The sequence below is a fragment of the Felis catus genome, chromosome A1, assembly GCF_018350175.1.
Source record: "Felis catus isolate Fca126 chromosome A1, F.catus_Fca126_mat1.0, whole genome shotgun sequence".
Lineage (NCBI taxonomy): Eukaryota > Metazoa > Chordata > Mammalia > Carnivora > Felidae > Felis > Felis catus.
Genome location: NC_058368.1, coordinates 9,731,052 through 9,746,349, shown reverse-complemented (window position 1 = coordinate 9,746,349; position 15,298 = coordinate 9,731,052). Strand labels below are relative to the sequence as shown.

The window sequence follows — 15,298 nt, the reverse complement described above, 5'->3', positions numbered from 1 at the left end:
AACAAATGGGAGCAAACGCATTAGGTTATGGATGCTTAGAGTGGATATAAGAAACGAAATTAACATAAGAAAATGACTTGTTTTAACTTAGATCTATCACATTTGGGAAGAATTGGCCGGTGGATTTAAAAGTGTATAAACATTCCATTAGAGGGTGAAAAAGGGGAAGTCTGTTATAACCGAATAGGGGTGTGGTCTGCATAGGCTAAGGAGGCATAGATAATAGTTTCATAAAAGACTCATAGAAGTATAGCCTTCAGAACTGGCCATTATAGCTAGTACATTTTCTTTACAGACGTAATAAGTATGTCTGTTAATACCAGCCAGCTTGGTGAGTTAGGGAAACCACAGCCTGTGGATTTGGGCATACGCACTCTCTGCCTGCATCTAATCCTCGGGTAACAATACACCTACAACTGCTGTAATCCTAGAGCAGTTACATGGATGCACTAAGTGGTGTGATGGGAGGGAAAGATAGCATCACAAGGATTCGTTTGATTATAACAGTAATCCACACCAAGTCAAAGAAAACAGCCAAACAGTTAAAAATGCGGTCTCTAATGAATTTGCTAATTCTAGCAGGCCCTCACGAACGGTTCCTGCTAGAGTACCCCGTATCAGAACGAGGGAGCTGTGCTTTAATTACATGGAATAATTATTTGATTTCCAGGAAGTTAAGACAGTGCTTTGTATTTACATAAAAAGTTCTAGACATGCTGGGAAACTCGATCAAACCAAGAGAAAGAGTGAAACTGAACGCCTGTTCAGGGAGTCAAGATTTCGGCTGCTCAGCAAGCTTGTCGTTCCGGCTTATGAGCCCAGAAAAGGGGTATTTTAAAACCGGCTGACTGGATCGTGTCACTTGGTTAGAGGAAAAGCCCTGCCTTTCCCGAGATCTAGAGGGTAACGCAACCATATGCCGTTGAGGGGCTCGAATCTTGGCTGCCTTCACCCCTCTGCATTAGCAGACACCCCGGTTTTCAGGGGACGTGATCTCGTACCGTCGCCCTCACTTTTGAAGGTCTGTTAAAATTCTGGGGCCTCTTATCTCAGTGGCTTTGGAAGTGAGTTTGGGGTAAGAAGGGGGGGGGAGGCCTGTGAGTGTCTCTTTTGCCTGAGGAGTTGGAGACACTTGTGGAAAAGTCAGGCCCTTTTCGCCCCGGCGGCCGCTCCGGTGTGGGGCTGGCTTGGGTTAGACACATGCACACATACACCATAGAGCTCTGCTTTCCCGTAGCAGCTGCTGCCTCTGCCTCTGCCTCTCCCGCCTCAGCCTCTTTGCCCGGCATACACACACATTCAGATTTGCGCGCTGTTTCAATCCTTGATGACGTGTCCCCGGAGACAGCCAATAGCAAACGGGCTCTGGTCAGGACAATGGGAGGTATCGGGCCAATGAGCGAGCCCCGTGAGTTGGCGGTAGCCAATAGGAGCCGCGCTGGCTGGAGAGTAATGTTACAGAGCGGAGAGAGTGAGGAGGCTGCGTCTGGCTCCCGCTCTCACAGCCATTGCAGTACATTGAGCTCCATAGAGACAGCGCCGGGGCAAGTGAGAGCCAGACGGGCACTGGGCGACTCTGTGCCTCGCTGAGGGTGAGTCTGGGGCAGCGCCGCGGCGGGGAGAGCGCCTCCGGCAGCTCCCCACCCCGCGCGGTGGCCGGATCCCCGCGGCCGGGAGCCGGCGGGTCAGGATCCACACAAAGGCAAATGAGGGGGGACCGTGGGGGGAACTGCGCACGGAGCGAGCCTCTTCTCGGGCGCCGGGAGCCCTGCCCCGCGCCGGAACCCCGGCCCACAGGCTGCCTGAGGCGCTGCGAACCCCGAGCCCCGCGAGTTTCCACCCCCGGCGGCGTCCGCGCTGACTGGCGCAAAAAAAATTTTTTTAATTAAAAAAAATTTTTTTAACGTGTTTTCGGCCCCCGGGCCGAATGTTCGGGCGGCCGGCGTGCGCGGGGGGCGGCGGGCGGCGGGGCCGGCGGCGGGAGGGCAGGCGGGCGGGCGGGCAGGCGGGCAGGCGGCGGCGCTTCCACGGGCTGCATTGGCCGCCGCAGAGAGCCGGGCGCCGGCGGCGAGCGCGGGCGGGCGGGCGGGCGCTGCGGGCGAGGCGGCGCGGTGGGCCGGGGGCGGCGGCGGCGCGGGGCCGGGCCCGCCGGCCTGTGCCCGGGCGGCGGCGGCGGCGGCGGCGGCGGCGGCTCGGCGGCGGCTCGGCGGCGGGGGGAGCGGCGCCGCTGCGCTCGCTGGAACATGGCTGACTCGGCCCGGCGCTGCTGGCTGGAGAGAAAACAAGGCGGGCGGGAGCGGGCGGGGGAGCTGGGCGCAGCAGTTCCGAGGCAACTTTTTTTTTCCTCTCTTCCCAGCCCCGCGTTCTCCGTGCGGGGGCGGCCGGGGCGCGCGGGCCCGCGCGGAGGGGGACGGGGAGCGGCGGGCCGGTGGGCGCCTCCCGGGGCGGCCCCCACCCCCGCGGGCCGGGAGGGGGGAGGGTCCGGGCCCGCGCGCCCCCCGCCCCTCCCCCCCCGGGCTGTAATGGCCGAGTGTGTGCGCCAGAGCGCGGCGCGCACCCCGCCCGCCTGCGCTCACACTCACACACTCACACACTCACACACACACACACACACACAAAGGGAAGGAGCCATATTCTCGCTCGCGCTCGCCCTCGCGGCGGCGGCGGCGGCGGCGGCGCAGGCGGGGAAGACGCGCAGCGGCCATTCCGTGCGCGCCGGCCCCGGCGGCCGCGGGCGGAGCCAGCCCCCATTTCGAGCGGGGCTTCTCCCTCCGCCGAGCCTGACAAAATGGGGGAGGCCTGCGGGGCCTGCGCCGGCGGGCGGGCGGGCGCACGTGGCGGCCCCGGCGCGGGCGGGTCGGGCCCGGAGGCCCGGCCGCGGCCCCGCGTCTCCTCGGCCGCCCCGCCGCCACCGAAGTTCTGGGGGTGGGGGCCGAGTGGCGGGAAGGTGTGCGGGGCCCGTCTCGCGAGGCGCCCCGACTTTCGCAGATTGAAAAAAAAAAAAAAACAACACTCCTGGTGGGGGGGGGGGGTGGGCAGGCAGAGCCACGAGCAGGAGTGGCTTTTGTCCCTCATCCTTGTTTACTCGAAGAAACTTCAGACCGGACGTGTTTAGTCAGAACTGAAATACATCTCGGGGCCAAACCGATAGGAAACGAGGCTGCCTCGCGGTGGCAGCCGCACAAATACCACCGCCAACCCCCCAGCCTGGGTCCCGGCGCTGGAGCTTTCTCCTCCTCCCTCCTCCCGGCAAAGTTTTGTGCAGAGAGTATTTTTAAAGTCCTCGTTGGGAAAACTTGAGATAGACGGTGGTTTAGGCCCGTAATTTGGAGAACGCCGACCCGCTCGGGCGCTCACCTATTTTGTTCCCGACGTGGTGCCGATCCACGAACCGGCAGCGCCAGTTTTGTGGTCCCTGGTTCTGTGGATCACAAAATGGTTTTGTGCCTTTAAAAAGTTTTTAAATGTCCGCCTAGGTGTTCATTCGGAGCGGATACCCGCAGATGAGTAACGAATACTGTATGAGGATGCCATTGTGTCTACACTTTTTTGAGATCACACTGGAGGACCGTTTTGTGTGTGTGTGTGTGTGTGTGTGTGTGTGTGTGTGTGTGTGTGTGTGTGTTTCTTTTTGCTTGGCATAGCCTCTTCTAGGCATTAGCTATCCCTGCCATTTTCTTGTTTGGTATATTATGGGAGGTTCATGCCACTACTGTGTTGAATAACCCAACTTTGGTTTTCATTCACTCCCCACAAAGTTCAAGTGCTCATAGAATCCCATAATTTCATTGCTAACCTCAACCATTTCTTTTTCTCTCTTTTTAGAAAATAATTAAACATGGGCAAAGGAGATCCTAAGAAGCCGAGAGGCAAAATGTCATCATATGCATTCTTTGTGCAAACTTGCCGAGAGGAGCACAAGAAGAAGCACCCAGATGCTTCAGTCAACTTCTCAGAGTTTTCTAAGAAGTGCTCAGAGAGGTGGAAGGTAAGGGGGCTTAAAACATAATTGAGGGATTTTTAAAAACTTAAATCCAAATCAAGGTCTTTAAAAAGCCTCGGTGCCGTTTGCATAACGTGAGTAGGGATGTTAGAGCAGGCTGCTGAGTGAGTACATGGCAAAGGAGGCCGGTTTTAGTCATGTTAGTACTTTTGCGACAGTTTAGTAGGATTTGGGTTACCGATTTCAGTTTACAAATGATTCTTTTGTAGACCATGTCTGCTAAAGAGAAAGGAAAGTTTGAAGACATGGCAAAGGCGGACAAGGCCCGTTATGAAAGAGAAATGAAAACTTATATCCCCCCTAAAGGGGAAACAAAAAAGAAGTTCAAGGATCCCAATGCACCCAAGAGGCCTCCGTGAGTATCTTACCTATTTCCAGGAGGGTTTTGCGGTAGAATCAGATAGAAATTTAGCAAGCCACCTTGTGGGTTTGGAGTGTATAATCAAAAGTTTCTTAGCTGGTAAGTGCCTTACATTGGTCTATTTGGATATTGTAAGTAGAATTCCTGTTGAATGGGAGGAGCATTTGAATTAGACATTGGCCTTCTTCACTTAATCTGTCTCCTAAATGTAACTTTGTTTTGTTTCTTGAGAAATACCATCTCTCCGAAATACTTAAAATTTCACAGAATTGCTTTTGGAGCTCTTGCATTTATTAATAGTACATGTTCAACTAGTAGCATTCTAAGTCAGACAGCCGTGAATGGAGGTTTGGTTGTAAGGGTATTTAGCATATTTTAATATTTGCACCCTGTCTAGTGCCTGATAGAAATCAGCAGCAGCTTTTATATAGCAGGACAACACACATTCCGTAGTAAACTTAAAATTAAATTTCTCTTTTTAGTTCGGCCTTTTTCTTGTTTTGTTCTGAGTATCGCCCAAAAATCAAAGGAGAACATCCTGGCCTATCCATTGGTGATGTTGCAAAGAAACTGGGAGAGATGTGGAATAACACCGCTGCAGATGACAAGCAGCCTTATGAGAAGAAGGCTGCGAAGCTGAAGGAAAAATATGAAAAGGTAAGAAGTGTGCATTTGTTCGGTGTAATGAGGAAAGGGTATGCCCGACATTAGATTATACTTGGTACCTCATCTCAATTTCCTATTTTCTTGCGGATTTCTAAGAATTCGGGGTGTAATGCAGTTTTCAGATTCTCAGCTCCTTTCTGTGTGCCGCTGGCTGAATCTTATTTTTTTTCCATCCTTCAGAGAGTATAGAAGTTCAGATCAGTTGTTTTTTTTTTGTTTGTTTGTTTGTTTGTTTTTGACTTGGGTACAGCTTCCATACACTTAAGCTGGCTTTGTTATTCTCTGATTTAAATTTACTGGTAGTCACTTTTAGTCAAGTGATTATTTTAAATGGTCAGACACATAAAAATAGTCTGGGCAAGATAATGAAGACCGTGTCCTTCATAAACCTGTCCTGAAGTATTTGTGTTCCCTTCCTTCAATAACAGAAATCCCAACTTTATTAATTTCAAAAAGTTTTAATGTTGAACTGTGTAGTAAGTTGATAAAGAAAAAGCTTTATCTCCTATACTTTGAATAGGCGTAGCAAGTTAAATTTTAGCTTATTTAGTCATCTGGAAAAATGTTGATTTCTAGATGTTTCTTAATTGCATGCTTACTGGCAGATTTACTTTTTTTTTTTCTTTTAAGACAAAATTTCCTTCTCTGGATTAGGGTCTGATAGAAACCTGTAGATTGCTGTTTTGCATTCAGAAGGTGGCAGTGTCTACCCTTTAATCAAAGTCTCTACATTCTAGTTTTAATCAACTAAAGTTAGGACGTGGTACCTAATTGTACTTCAGTGAGGCGCACAACATTGCAAATATTGGACCATGTCATTCCATGAGTTACGGGTTATTAATTGCAGTTCTCTCGGCGCGTTCATATGCATTCCTCCGTCCTAGGCGTTTATGGGATCGGGGTGAGTGCAGATACGTGGTTATTTTCGCGTAACTGGGATCTTGATTTTTCATAAGTTACTTTTCCTTCTCCCCTTGCTTAACTGTCCTGTCTTTCCTTCCACTTTTTCTTGACTTTATTTTGGAAGGATATTGCTGCATACCGAGCTAAAGGAAAGCCTGACGCGGCAAAAAAGGGAGTCGTCAAGGCTGAAAAAAGCAAGAAAAAGAAGGAAGAGGAGGAGGACGAGGAAGATGAAGAGGATGAGGAAGAGGAGGAAGATGAAGAAGATGAAGAAGAAGAAGAAGATGATGATGATGAATAAGTTGGTTCTAGCGCAGTTTTTTTTTCTTGTCTATAAAGCATTTAACCCCCCTGTACACAACTCACTCCTTTTAAAGAAAAAAATTGAAATGTAAGGCTGTGTAAGATTTGTTTTTAAACTGTACAGTGTCTTTTTTTGTATAGTTAACACACTACCGAATGTGTCTTTAGATAGCCCTGTCCCGGTGGTATTTCCAATAGCCACTAACCTTGCCTGGTACAGTATGGGGGTTGTAAATTGGCATGGAAATTTAAAGCAGGTTCTTGTTGGTGCACAGCACAAATTAGTTATATATGGGGATGGTAGTTTTTTCATCTTCAGTTGTCTCTGATGCAGCTTATACGAAATAATTGTTGTTCTGTTAACTGAATACCACTCTGTAATTGCAAAAAAAAAAAAAGTTGCAGCTGTTTTGTTGACATTCTGAATGCTTCTAAGTAAATACAATTTTTTTTATTAGTATTGTTGTCCTTTTCATAGGTCTGAAATTTTTCTTCTTGAGGGGAAGCTAGTCTTTTGCTTTTGCCCATTTTGGATCACATGGATTATTACAGTGTTTATCTTTTCATATAGTTAGCTGATAAAAAGCTCTGTCTACACCCTGCATACTCATGATGAGGGTAATAAAAGTTGAATTGAGACAGTTTTCATCCATAACTGAAACTCCAATCTTGATCAGTTGATGGCAGATTTCACATAGCCCGGTCACATTTACGAAGTGAAGAGTAACCACAGCATGGGATTAGTAGAATCAAACATTTTGAAAGTCTGTCCTTGAAGGACTAAGAGAAAAAGTATGTTCTAATCTTTACATGAGGACTCTACATTCTTTAACTCCCATTACCATGTAATGGCAGTTATATTTGCAGTTCCCACATTAAAGAAGACCTGAGAATGTATCCCCAAAAGCGTGAGCTTAAAATACAAGACTGCCATATTAGATTTTTTGTTGACATTAGTCCCAGCAAAGGCTCTGGAAAAAAAAAAAAAAAAGTGCTGGCTGTAAATGTCTTCTATTTCTCTAAATACGGATTTCTTAGGAAACTTGACTCTCCATTAAAGGTATTTTTAATTAATTGGGCCAACTTCTAAAATGTATGCCACACTGAAAATCCGGTATATTTTCCTATATTGTAGTTTGCTCCTTTATATAAATCAAACAGGCCTGAGGGAAGAAGACGCTTAAAACTTTGTATTTCAGTAGGAGTTATCGGATTTGAATTTGATTTTTCTTTACGAAACCCAAACTCATTCATTAGAGTCATGTTTATCTACTTAGCAGTTTAGGGAACAATTTGGCAATTTTGTGGTTTTTGAGATTATCGTTCTCTTAAAGTGCCAGTGTTTTAAAATAGCGTTCTTGTAATTTTACACGCTTTTGTGATGGAGTGCTGTTTTGTTATATAATTTTGACTTGGATTCTTTCCATTTGCATTTGTTTATGTAATTTCAGGAGGAATACTGAACATCTGAGTCCTGGATGATACTAATAAACTAATAATTGCAGAGGTTTTAAATATTAGTTAAATGGCTTTCACTTAAGATTTTAAGGTTTTGTCATATATACATATTTTAATCTTTCCAATAGTATCTCTCAGCCGACACCATTTAAACAAGTATAAGGTCTGGCAAAGTTCTTCCCTTTAAAAATACTTGGTTTATAACTACAAATAGCTTAATGATAAAAAGTTTTTGTCAAACATTGAGCGTGTTCTCAGAGGATGCTACAGATCTAGGTGCGGAAAAATTAAATTTATTTTCAGTATGTTGGGTTAAACAAGATAGCTTTTCAAAAGTGAGGCACCCGAAGCAGTTAAAACACAATAGTGATCATAAAGCTGAATTTACCAATTTTCTAAGTCCATGGAGACGCCTCGATTGTGTAAAACTTCATTGAATTCTTAAGAGGAACAAGCCCATCTCCTGACTTTCGTGCGCGTCCTTGCCGTAGCAGAGGCACCGCCACGGTCGACATCTGTTGCTAGTAAGGGATCCAATTAAAAGTGGATTCTGCCTGAAGGAAACTTGCAACTTGGTGGGTATGTCATCTACCAGTTTTCTCAGATGTTGAGAATGGGAACGAGTGTTTTGGTGTGTTAACTGGCTTCAGATCTTGACAGGAAAAAGTCTTCAATCAGGAAGCTAATAGAGTCCTGTGTAGTGTTCAGCAGTATCCCTAGGGCTTGGAATTTTAGGTAATTCAGCATAAAGCCTTTGTGCAATTGGGAGGATTTGTTTTCAAGTTTATGTACGAGAACTATTTTCATGTTTAGAAGTAGTCACAGCACGAGGGGCATAAAGATATTCTTTAAAAAAAATTTTTTTTTAATGTTTATTTTTGACAGCATGAGCAGGGGAGGGGCAGAGAGAGAGGGAGACACAGGATCCAAAGCAGGCTCCAGGCTCCGAGCTGTCGGCACAGAGCCCGACGCGGGGCTCGAACTCCCAAACCGTAAGCCATGACCTGAGCCGGAGACGCTCAACCGACAGCCACCCAGGCGCCCCGGGCATAAAGATTTTCTGAAGAAAGTCGGTATAAAGTTGAGGATTAAGGTTGGGGCACTTAACATCAGAGTGTGGATCAAAACCCAAGTCCCAGTTCCCTGACTTGCCTGTTGTAAGGGTGGCACCGTGGCAGGTTAGTTGCTGTAATTCTGGTAGTCTTCCATCAAGGTGTTATTTGCCGGACCTGTTCGTTTTCTTGAGTAAAGTCTGAGAAAGGAAGTCTTTTTTTGTGTCCTGTGCACCACAGGGATGAAAAGTGGTCGTAGAGTTGTATAGCAACTAGCTATATGGAAAACTACACTGGAGAGACAAAATAGTGATGCTTTGAGTGAGAAATGCGGCCAACTCCCTTGCTTGGCATCACATAATCTATGATGAAAGTTCAGATGCAGGTCAGTTTGGTACAACACGCCTTCTGAAAGGCCCTGAAATAGCTCTCTTTCCGGTACCTGGCAGCCGCTTTTTGCATATGACGGTATCACTACGAATGTGAATAAATCGAACGCGGCCTATAGCTGGGAATCTCCTGTTGCTCGGGTGTGAACCATTGGCTAGTAATTAGGGTCTTCTATTAGTTAAGGGATGGCGGGGAGTTCAAGCTTTTTTTATTTGTGGGGTTTTTTTAATTCATTCTTAAATGACTTGAAAGGCCTTTTAAAACTGCGGAAAAGCCAGAAGATGGTTTGGATCCCTATGCGGCAAGAGATGCAGGCTCGTTCGTTCTCTTGTCCTCTTCCAATAGCAAAGACACGAACGGTAGCGCTAACACTTGCCATAACTTGGGAAATTCCCTGGGTCGGAGCCAAGTTGCTCCCTGGAGTCAAAAGACAAAGATGTTGCTCTGTTCTAGGAATGCTGCTGTTTAACCACGTGCCGTGGTGTAGAAATCTACACCACACGACACCGGATGACACAAGCACGGCTTAATGGGCCGCACCAGAATATGCAGTGCCCAAATTCCGGTCTAAAATAAAATAGACCATTTCTGCCGGGAGGAAGTGTAATCAACTTGGGCCTTTGGGCATGCCCGTTGGTTTGGACCCTCTATATAAATTGAACTTACTGGTCAGCCACTGAAAAAGAGGGAGGTACTAATAAAGATCTGGGACAACATGAAGGGATTATGATAGATCGGTAAATAATGACACGAGGAGTGGTAGGCAAGGGTCGAGTATGTGGAGACTGGAAGCCAGTAATGGTCAGAATATCCGCAAAGGGGGGGGGGGGTTAAAGAGATCCTTGTGAGTTTTTACGATGTACTTTCTTTTCCTCTTTAGTCGTACAATTCAGACATAGAAGTGACGTCACATAGTATGCTGTCCCATAATCTGATCAGTACTGATGGTCATTCACGCTCCCTGTTTTTTGCTGTGTCTAACAATACGGTGATGAGTATCGGTGTATATTCCTTTTAGGCATAAGTCTTTACACTTCCTGAAGTGGAATTGCTGACTTGAAGGATATGTGTGTTTTAAAATTTGGGGCAGACCAGAGCCTCTGGGTGGTTCTGTCAGTCGGGCGTCCGACTTTCGGTTTTGGCTCAGGTCACGGTCTCCTGGTTCATGGGTTTGAGCCCCACGTCTGGCTTGGGGCTGACAGTTTGGGATTCTCTCTCCTCTTCCTTGCTCTGCCCCTCCCCCACTTGGGCTCTCAAATAAACTTTAAAAATAAAATAAAAATTTTGGCAGATATTGACAGATTGCCCCCCGAAAGGTTATGCTTCCCGTGAAACATCTTAATTTTTATGAGAAATCAGGATTTTTACTGGTTATTCTTTGGGTCCACGAAATACTATCCATCTTTTAAAGATGAGAAATTCAAATACTGAAATATTGCCATTTGTTTAGAGCCACCCAAACACAAGAAGGCAGAATCAGAACTGAAAGACTGAAAGACTCTTGGGTTGGCTATTGATTATTAAGCTACCGAACAAAGTATTTCTCTCAAAAGTTACTGACTGTGATAAGGAAATACTTAAGGTTTCCACTGTGTAAAAATGAGAAACACCCTTCATCCTAATCTGATAGTTTTATCTGAGGAGGGCGTTCTTTTTTTCTTTTTTTTCTTTCTTTCTTTTTTTTTTTTTAGCAAAGATTGCGAGAGATTTTGTATCGATCATCATAGGAGCTACAGCCAGCAGTTTTGGGAAGCGAGTCAGGCTACAAACTGTAGTCAGGGCCCGATTCTGGGCTTTAGAAGGATGGCGTGTTATTTGCAAAGTGGGACGGATATTGAGAATCTGCCTGAAATGGAATAAACTTGACCACTGCTTCACCTCCTGGCCAGAGAGGGTACTTTAGAAAAGAAGGTCATACTCTAAGTGCATTTACAAATGCAATTGTGTTAAGAAGCTTTATTTTTTTTTAATTATTTTTTTTAACATTTATTTATTTTTGAGACAGAGAGAGAGAGAGAGAGAGCATGAACAGGGGAGGGTCAGAGGAAGAGGGAGACATAGAATCTGAAACAGGCTCCAGGCTCTGAGCCGTCAGCACAGGGCTTGACGCAGGGCTTGAACCCACAGACCGCACGATCATGACCTGAGCCGAAGTCGGACGCTTAACCGACTGAGCCACCCAGGCGCCCCTGTTAAGAAGCTTTAAAGTGGAATTAAACTTAGTTCCTTAAAGTTACAGAGAATCTCTCATTCCAGGCTTTACCATATTTTTGTTCATTTGGTTTCAGAGATCATCTTCTAAGGTTTTCTGAACATAACCAGGTAAGAGAAGAAAAGTCCTAAAACAAAATAACCATTGGGTGTGAGGGAATACTCCTAAAGGTGGAGAAAAACAGGCAGCTTCATTAAACACCCTCCGGTGCCAGTGCCATGCCCAGGAAGGGGTGAAGAGTTGAGGTGAAAGGCTCCTCAGAGCAAGGACATCCAGTCCCAGTCCCCTCCCTACCCCGCAACCCGAGCTTCAGGGAGGCTCGGGCCTTGCCCTGCCGTCTGAAGTCAGCCTTCCTGGGACTTGGGCATAGTGCAGGGCCAGGCACACACCGGAGAGCAGGGTGGCTGCAGGAGGAACAACGGTCGTCGTGGCTTTGGTGGCCTTCGTACGGCACCTGCAGGCTCACAGCACGCGAGTGGTAAAGGCTCCAGGGCTCCGGCAGCCCCTGCGTGTCTTTGTAGAATCGTGGTGGAGAGGCCCACAGAGCTTCCGAGGCCGGCGCAAGGACCCAAAGCAGCATCAAAACAATGGAGCAGTGCCAAGTTCACAGTAGGCGCAAAAAAGAGCGGGAGTTCCTTCCCCTTCCTTGTAAGGACTATAGGAAGGAGCTGGAAGGCATCCTCCCTCCTCCTTCCTTTCCTGCCTGGGTTCTCCTCTTGATACGCAAGCACATTCTGCCATCGCTGTGAGCCCTCTCAGGACTTCCTCCTCCTATTTACTTGGACTCAGAACGCTTCCAGGCAAAACAAAAATATGACCAATCAGAGGAACTTATAAGCTACCTGATTCTAAAGGGCAGAGAAGCATCAGAAAAATATGTGCTGCTGCTTCTGTGTCCTTAAGAATTGCAGCGTGAGGGGCGCCTGGGTGGCTCCGTCAGTGGAGTGTCTGACTTGGGCCTAGGTCACAATCTCACGGTTTGTGGGTTCGAGCCCCGCGTGGGGCTCGCTGGCTGTCAGCGAAGAGCCTGCTTCGGATCCTCTGTCCTCCTCTCTCTCTCTGCCCTTCCCCCACTCCGTTTGCGTGCTCTCAAAAATAAAACAAAAACAAACAAAAAGAATTGCAACATGAGCTTATACAAGTAGAAGGACGGAATGCAATACACTGCACACTGCAAGGACTTTTGAAAAACTGTTTCCCCTTATAATGAATGAAATTTGCATTCACTAAAAGATAACAAGCAAGAAAATTAAAATCTACAATACTACTAGTCAGACTTAATATACTGTGTGCCCTTCTAATTTTTTATATATAACATTGGCGTAGAGTTAATTAATTGAATATATATAATTATAATTTTAAAAATCGAGGTGAGATTCACATAACATAAAATTAAACATTTTAAGGGGCACCTGGGTGGCTGAGGCAGTTAAGCGTCCAGCTTCAGCTCAGGTCATGATCTCATGGTTTGGGGTTCAAGCCCCACGTCGGGTTCTGTGCTGACAGTTCAGAGCCTGGAGCCTGCTTTGGATTCTGTGTGTGTCTCTCTCTCTCAAAAACATTAAAAAAAATTTTTTTAATGAAACATTTTAAAGTGAATAATTCAGTGGCATTTTTTTTTTAATTTTTTTTTTCAACGTTTATTTATTTTTGGGACAGAGAGAGACAGAGCATGAACGGGGGAGGGGCAGAGAGAGAGGGAGACACAGAATCGGAAACAGGCTCCAGGCTCCGAGCCATCAGCCCAGAGCCTGACGCGGGGCTCGAACTCACAGACCGCGAGATCGTGACCTGGCTGAAGTCGGACGCTTAACCGACTGCGCCACCCAGGCGCCCCAATTCAGTGGCATTTAGTACATTCACAGTATTGTACGACCACCGCCTGTCTAGTTCCAGACGTTTTCATCACCCCAAAAGGAGATCTCATACCTATTACCCCTCCCCTTTAGCATTTGGGAGACACCAGCCTGCATCATCTCTATGGATTTACCTCTTCTGGATATTTCCCACAAATTCAATCACGTGTGGCCTTCCGTGTCTGGCTCCGTTCACTTAGCATAACGTTTTCAAGGTTTGTCCGCATTGTAGTATGAATCTGTGCTTCATTCCTTTTTACAGCTGAATGTTCCCCGGTGTGTATGTTTCACAATTCGTTTAGCCACTCGTCCACTGGCGGCCCCTGAGCCTGTTCCCCTTTGGCCACTGTGACTAGTGCTGCTATGATATGTGGACACTATATGGTGGAATCCCTATTTTCAACTCTTCGGGGTGTATACCTAGGAGTGGAATTGCCGGATCGTATGGTAGTTCTGTGTTTAACTGCTTGAGGGACCACCAAACTCATCCACAGCAGCTGAACCATTTTACATTCCCTATAGTGATGTAGAAGTGTTCCAATTTCTGCACAACCTCTTCAACATTTCCCATGTTTCTTTCCTCCTTCCTTTCTGCCTTTCCTTCTTTCCTTCCTCTCTCCCTCTCCCTTTCTTCCTTCCTTCCTTTTCTTTCTCCCTGTCTTTTGTCTTCCTTCCTTCCTTTTTTTTCCTTCCTTTCTCCCTCCCTTCTTTCTCTTTCTCTTTTCTTTCTTTCTCCCTATCTTCTTCCTTCCTTTCTTTCTCCCTTTTTTCTTTCTTTCTTTCTTTCTTTCTTTCTTTCTTTCTTTCTCTTCCTTCCTTTCTCCCTCTCCTTTCTTTTTCTTTTTCTTTCTTCCTTTTCTTCCTTCATTTCTCCCTCTCTTCTTTTTCTTTCTCCCTCTTTCTTTCTTTCTTTCTTTCTTTCTTTCTTTCTCCCTCTTCTTTCTTTCTTTCTTCCTCTCTTTCTTTCTTTCTTTATAGCCATGCTAGTGGGTGTGAAGTAACATCATTGTGGTTTGGGTTCACATTTCCCCAATTATTAATGATGTTGAGCCTCTTCTCATTGCTTGTCGGCCATTGTCTACCTTTGGAAAACTCTCTAATTCAAGGCCATTGCCCATTTTTAAATCGGGTTGTCTTTGGTGGTTGTATAGATACTTTTGTTTTATAAAAATGGTGACATATTCCTTTTTTGCTTAACAGTCCGTCTTCAACAGAAGTTAATGTCATGAGCTATTGCTGTTCTGCATTCTTTTTAGTGCCTGCGTGGTATCCCACTGAATAAATGTAAAATCCTATAAATCATCCAGTTAATCTCATTAGTCATTAGACATTTGTGTAGTTTCCGATTTTTTACTGTTGTGAATAAGGCTAAGATGACTATCCTCTCCTTACACGCGTACCTCTGTACCCATGATTATTTCGTGGGCTGTGTAAATATATTCCTCAAAGTGAAATTGCTGAAGCAAAGGATGAGCCAAATTTGGGGAGTTTTACCAAGCTGCCTCCAGAAAGTTTTCACCCAAATGTAATAACTTAAAAAAAAAAGGGGGGGGGCTATTCAGACAATTTTTACATATAAGGGATACAGAGTAGGGTCATGGTCTCTAAGGTTTTATAAAGGTTCAAGCCTATAGAAGTGGGGGAAATTGTGAAAGGGCTAAACCTTCAAAAGCCAGCAGATGAAAAGCCTGAAAAGCCTGGAGAGCCATTGGGTTGAAATGTCCATTCCCCTTTATACTTCTGTTATTTTACTACTTTTCAGGTTGAAGATTAACAGAAAGAGCTTTTATATCCAAGTAATTGCAGGACTACAAAAGGAGAACGTGTAGATCAATGGGAATGCGTGGAAAAACCGACAATTTTGCAAAAGCCCTAGAGCTTTCTTGCTTTTCATTTCACTGTATCACTGTTCTTAACAATAATCTACATAATTTCCAAAACATGCTAATTAATCATTTGTATCAGAGTTCTTTTCTTTAAATAAGGCAAGCCGTATTTTCACCCATGGTTTAAGACCAAGACGTAGATCTCCAATTTTTCTGGGGAGTCCATCTTAGCGAATGGTGGCCAACAGATCAACATTAAATTGCATTA

General features: G+C 45.8%; 1 protein-coding gene across 1 annotated transcript; it reads left to right on the top strand.

Moving 5' to 3' along the window:
• The first annotated feature begins 1,436 nt into the window (after window positions 1-1,436).
• Window positions 1,437-7,751, top strand: HMGB1 (high mobility group box 1). Its single transcript, XM_003980278.6, has 5 exons — window positions 1,437-1,592; window positions 3,826-3,988; window positions 4,213-4,358; window positions 4,847-5,021; window positions 6,058-7,751. Exons 2-5 carry the CDS (start codon window positions 3,839-3,841, stop codon window positions 6,232-6,234), a joined length of 648 nt encoding a protein of 215 aa, XP_003980327.1. The 5' UTR covers window positions 1,437-1,592; window positions 3,826-3,838; the 3' UTR covers window positions 6,235-7,751.
• Window positions 7,752-15,298: the final 7,547 nt, after the last annotated feature.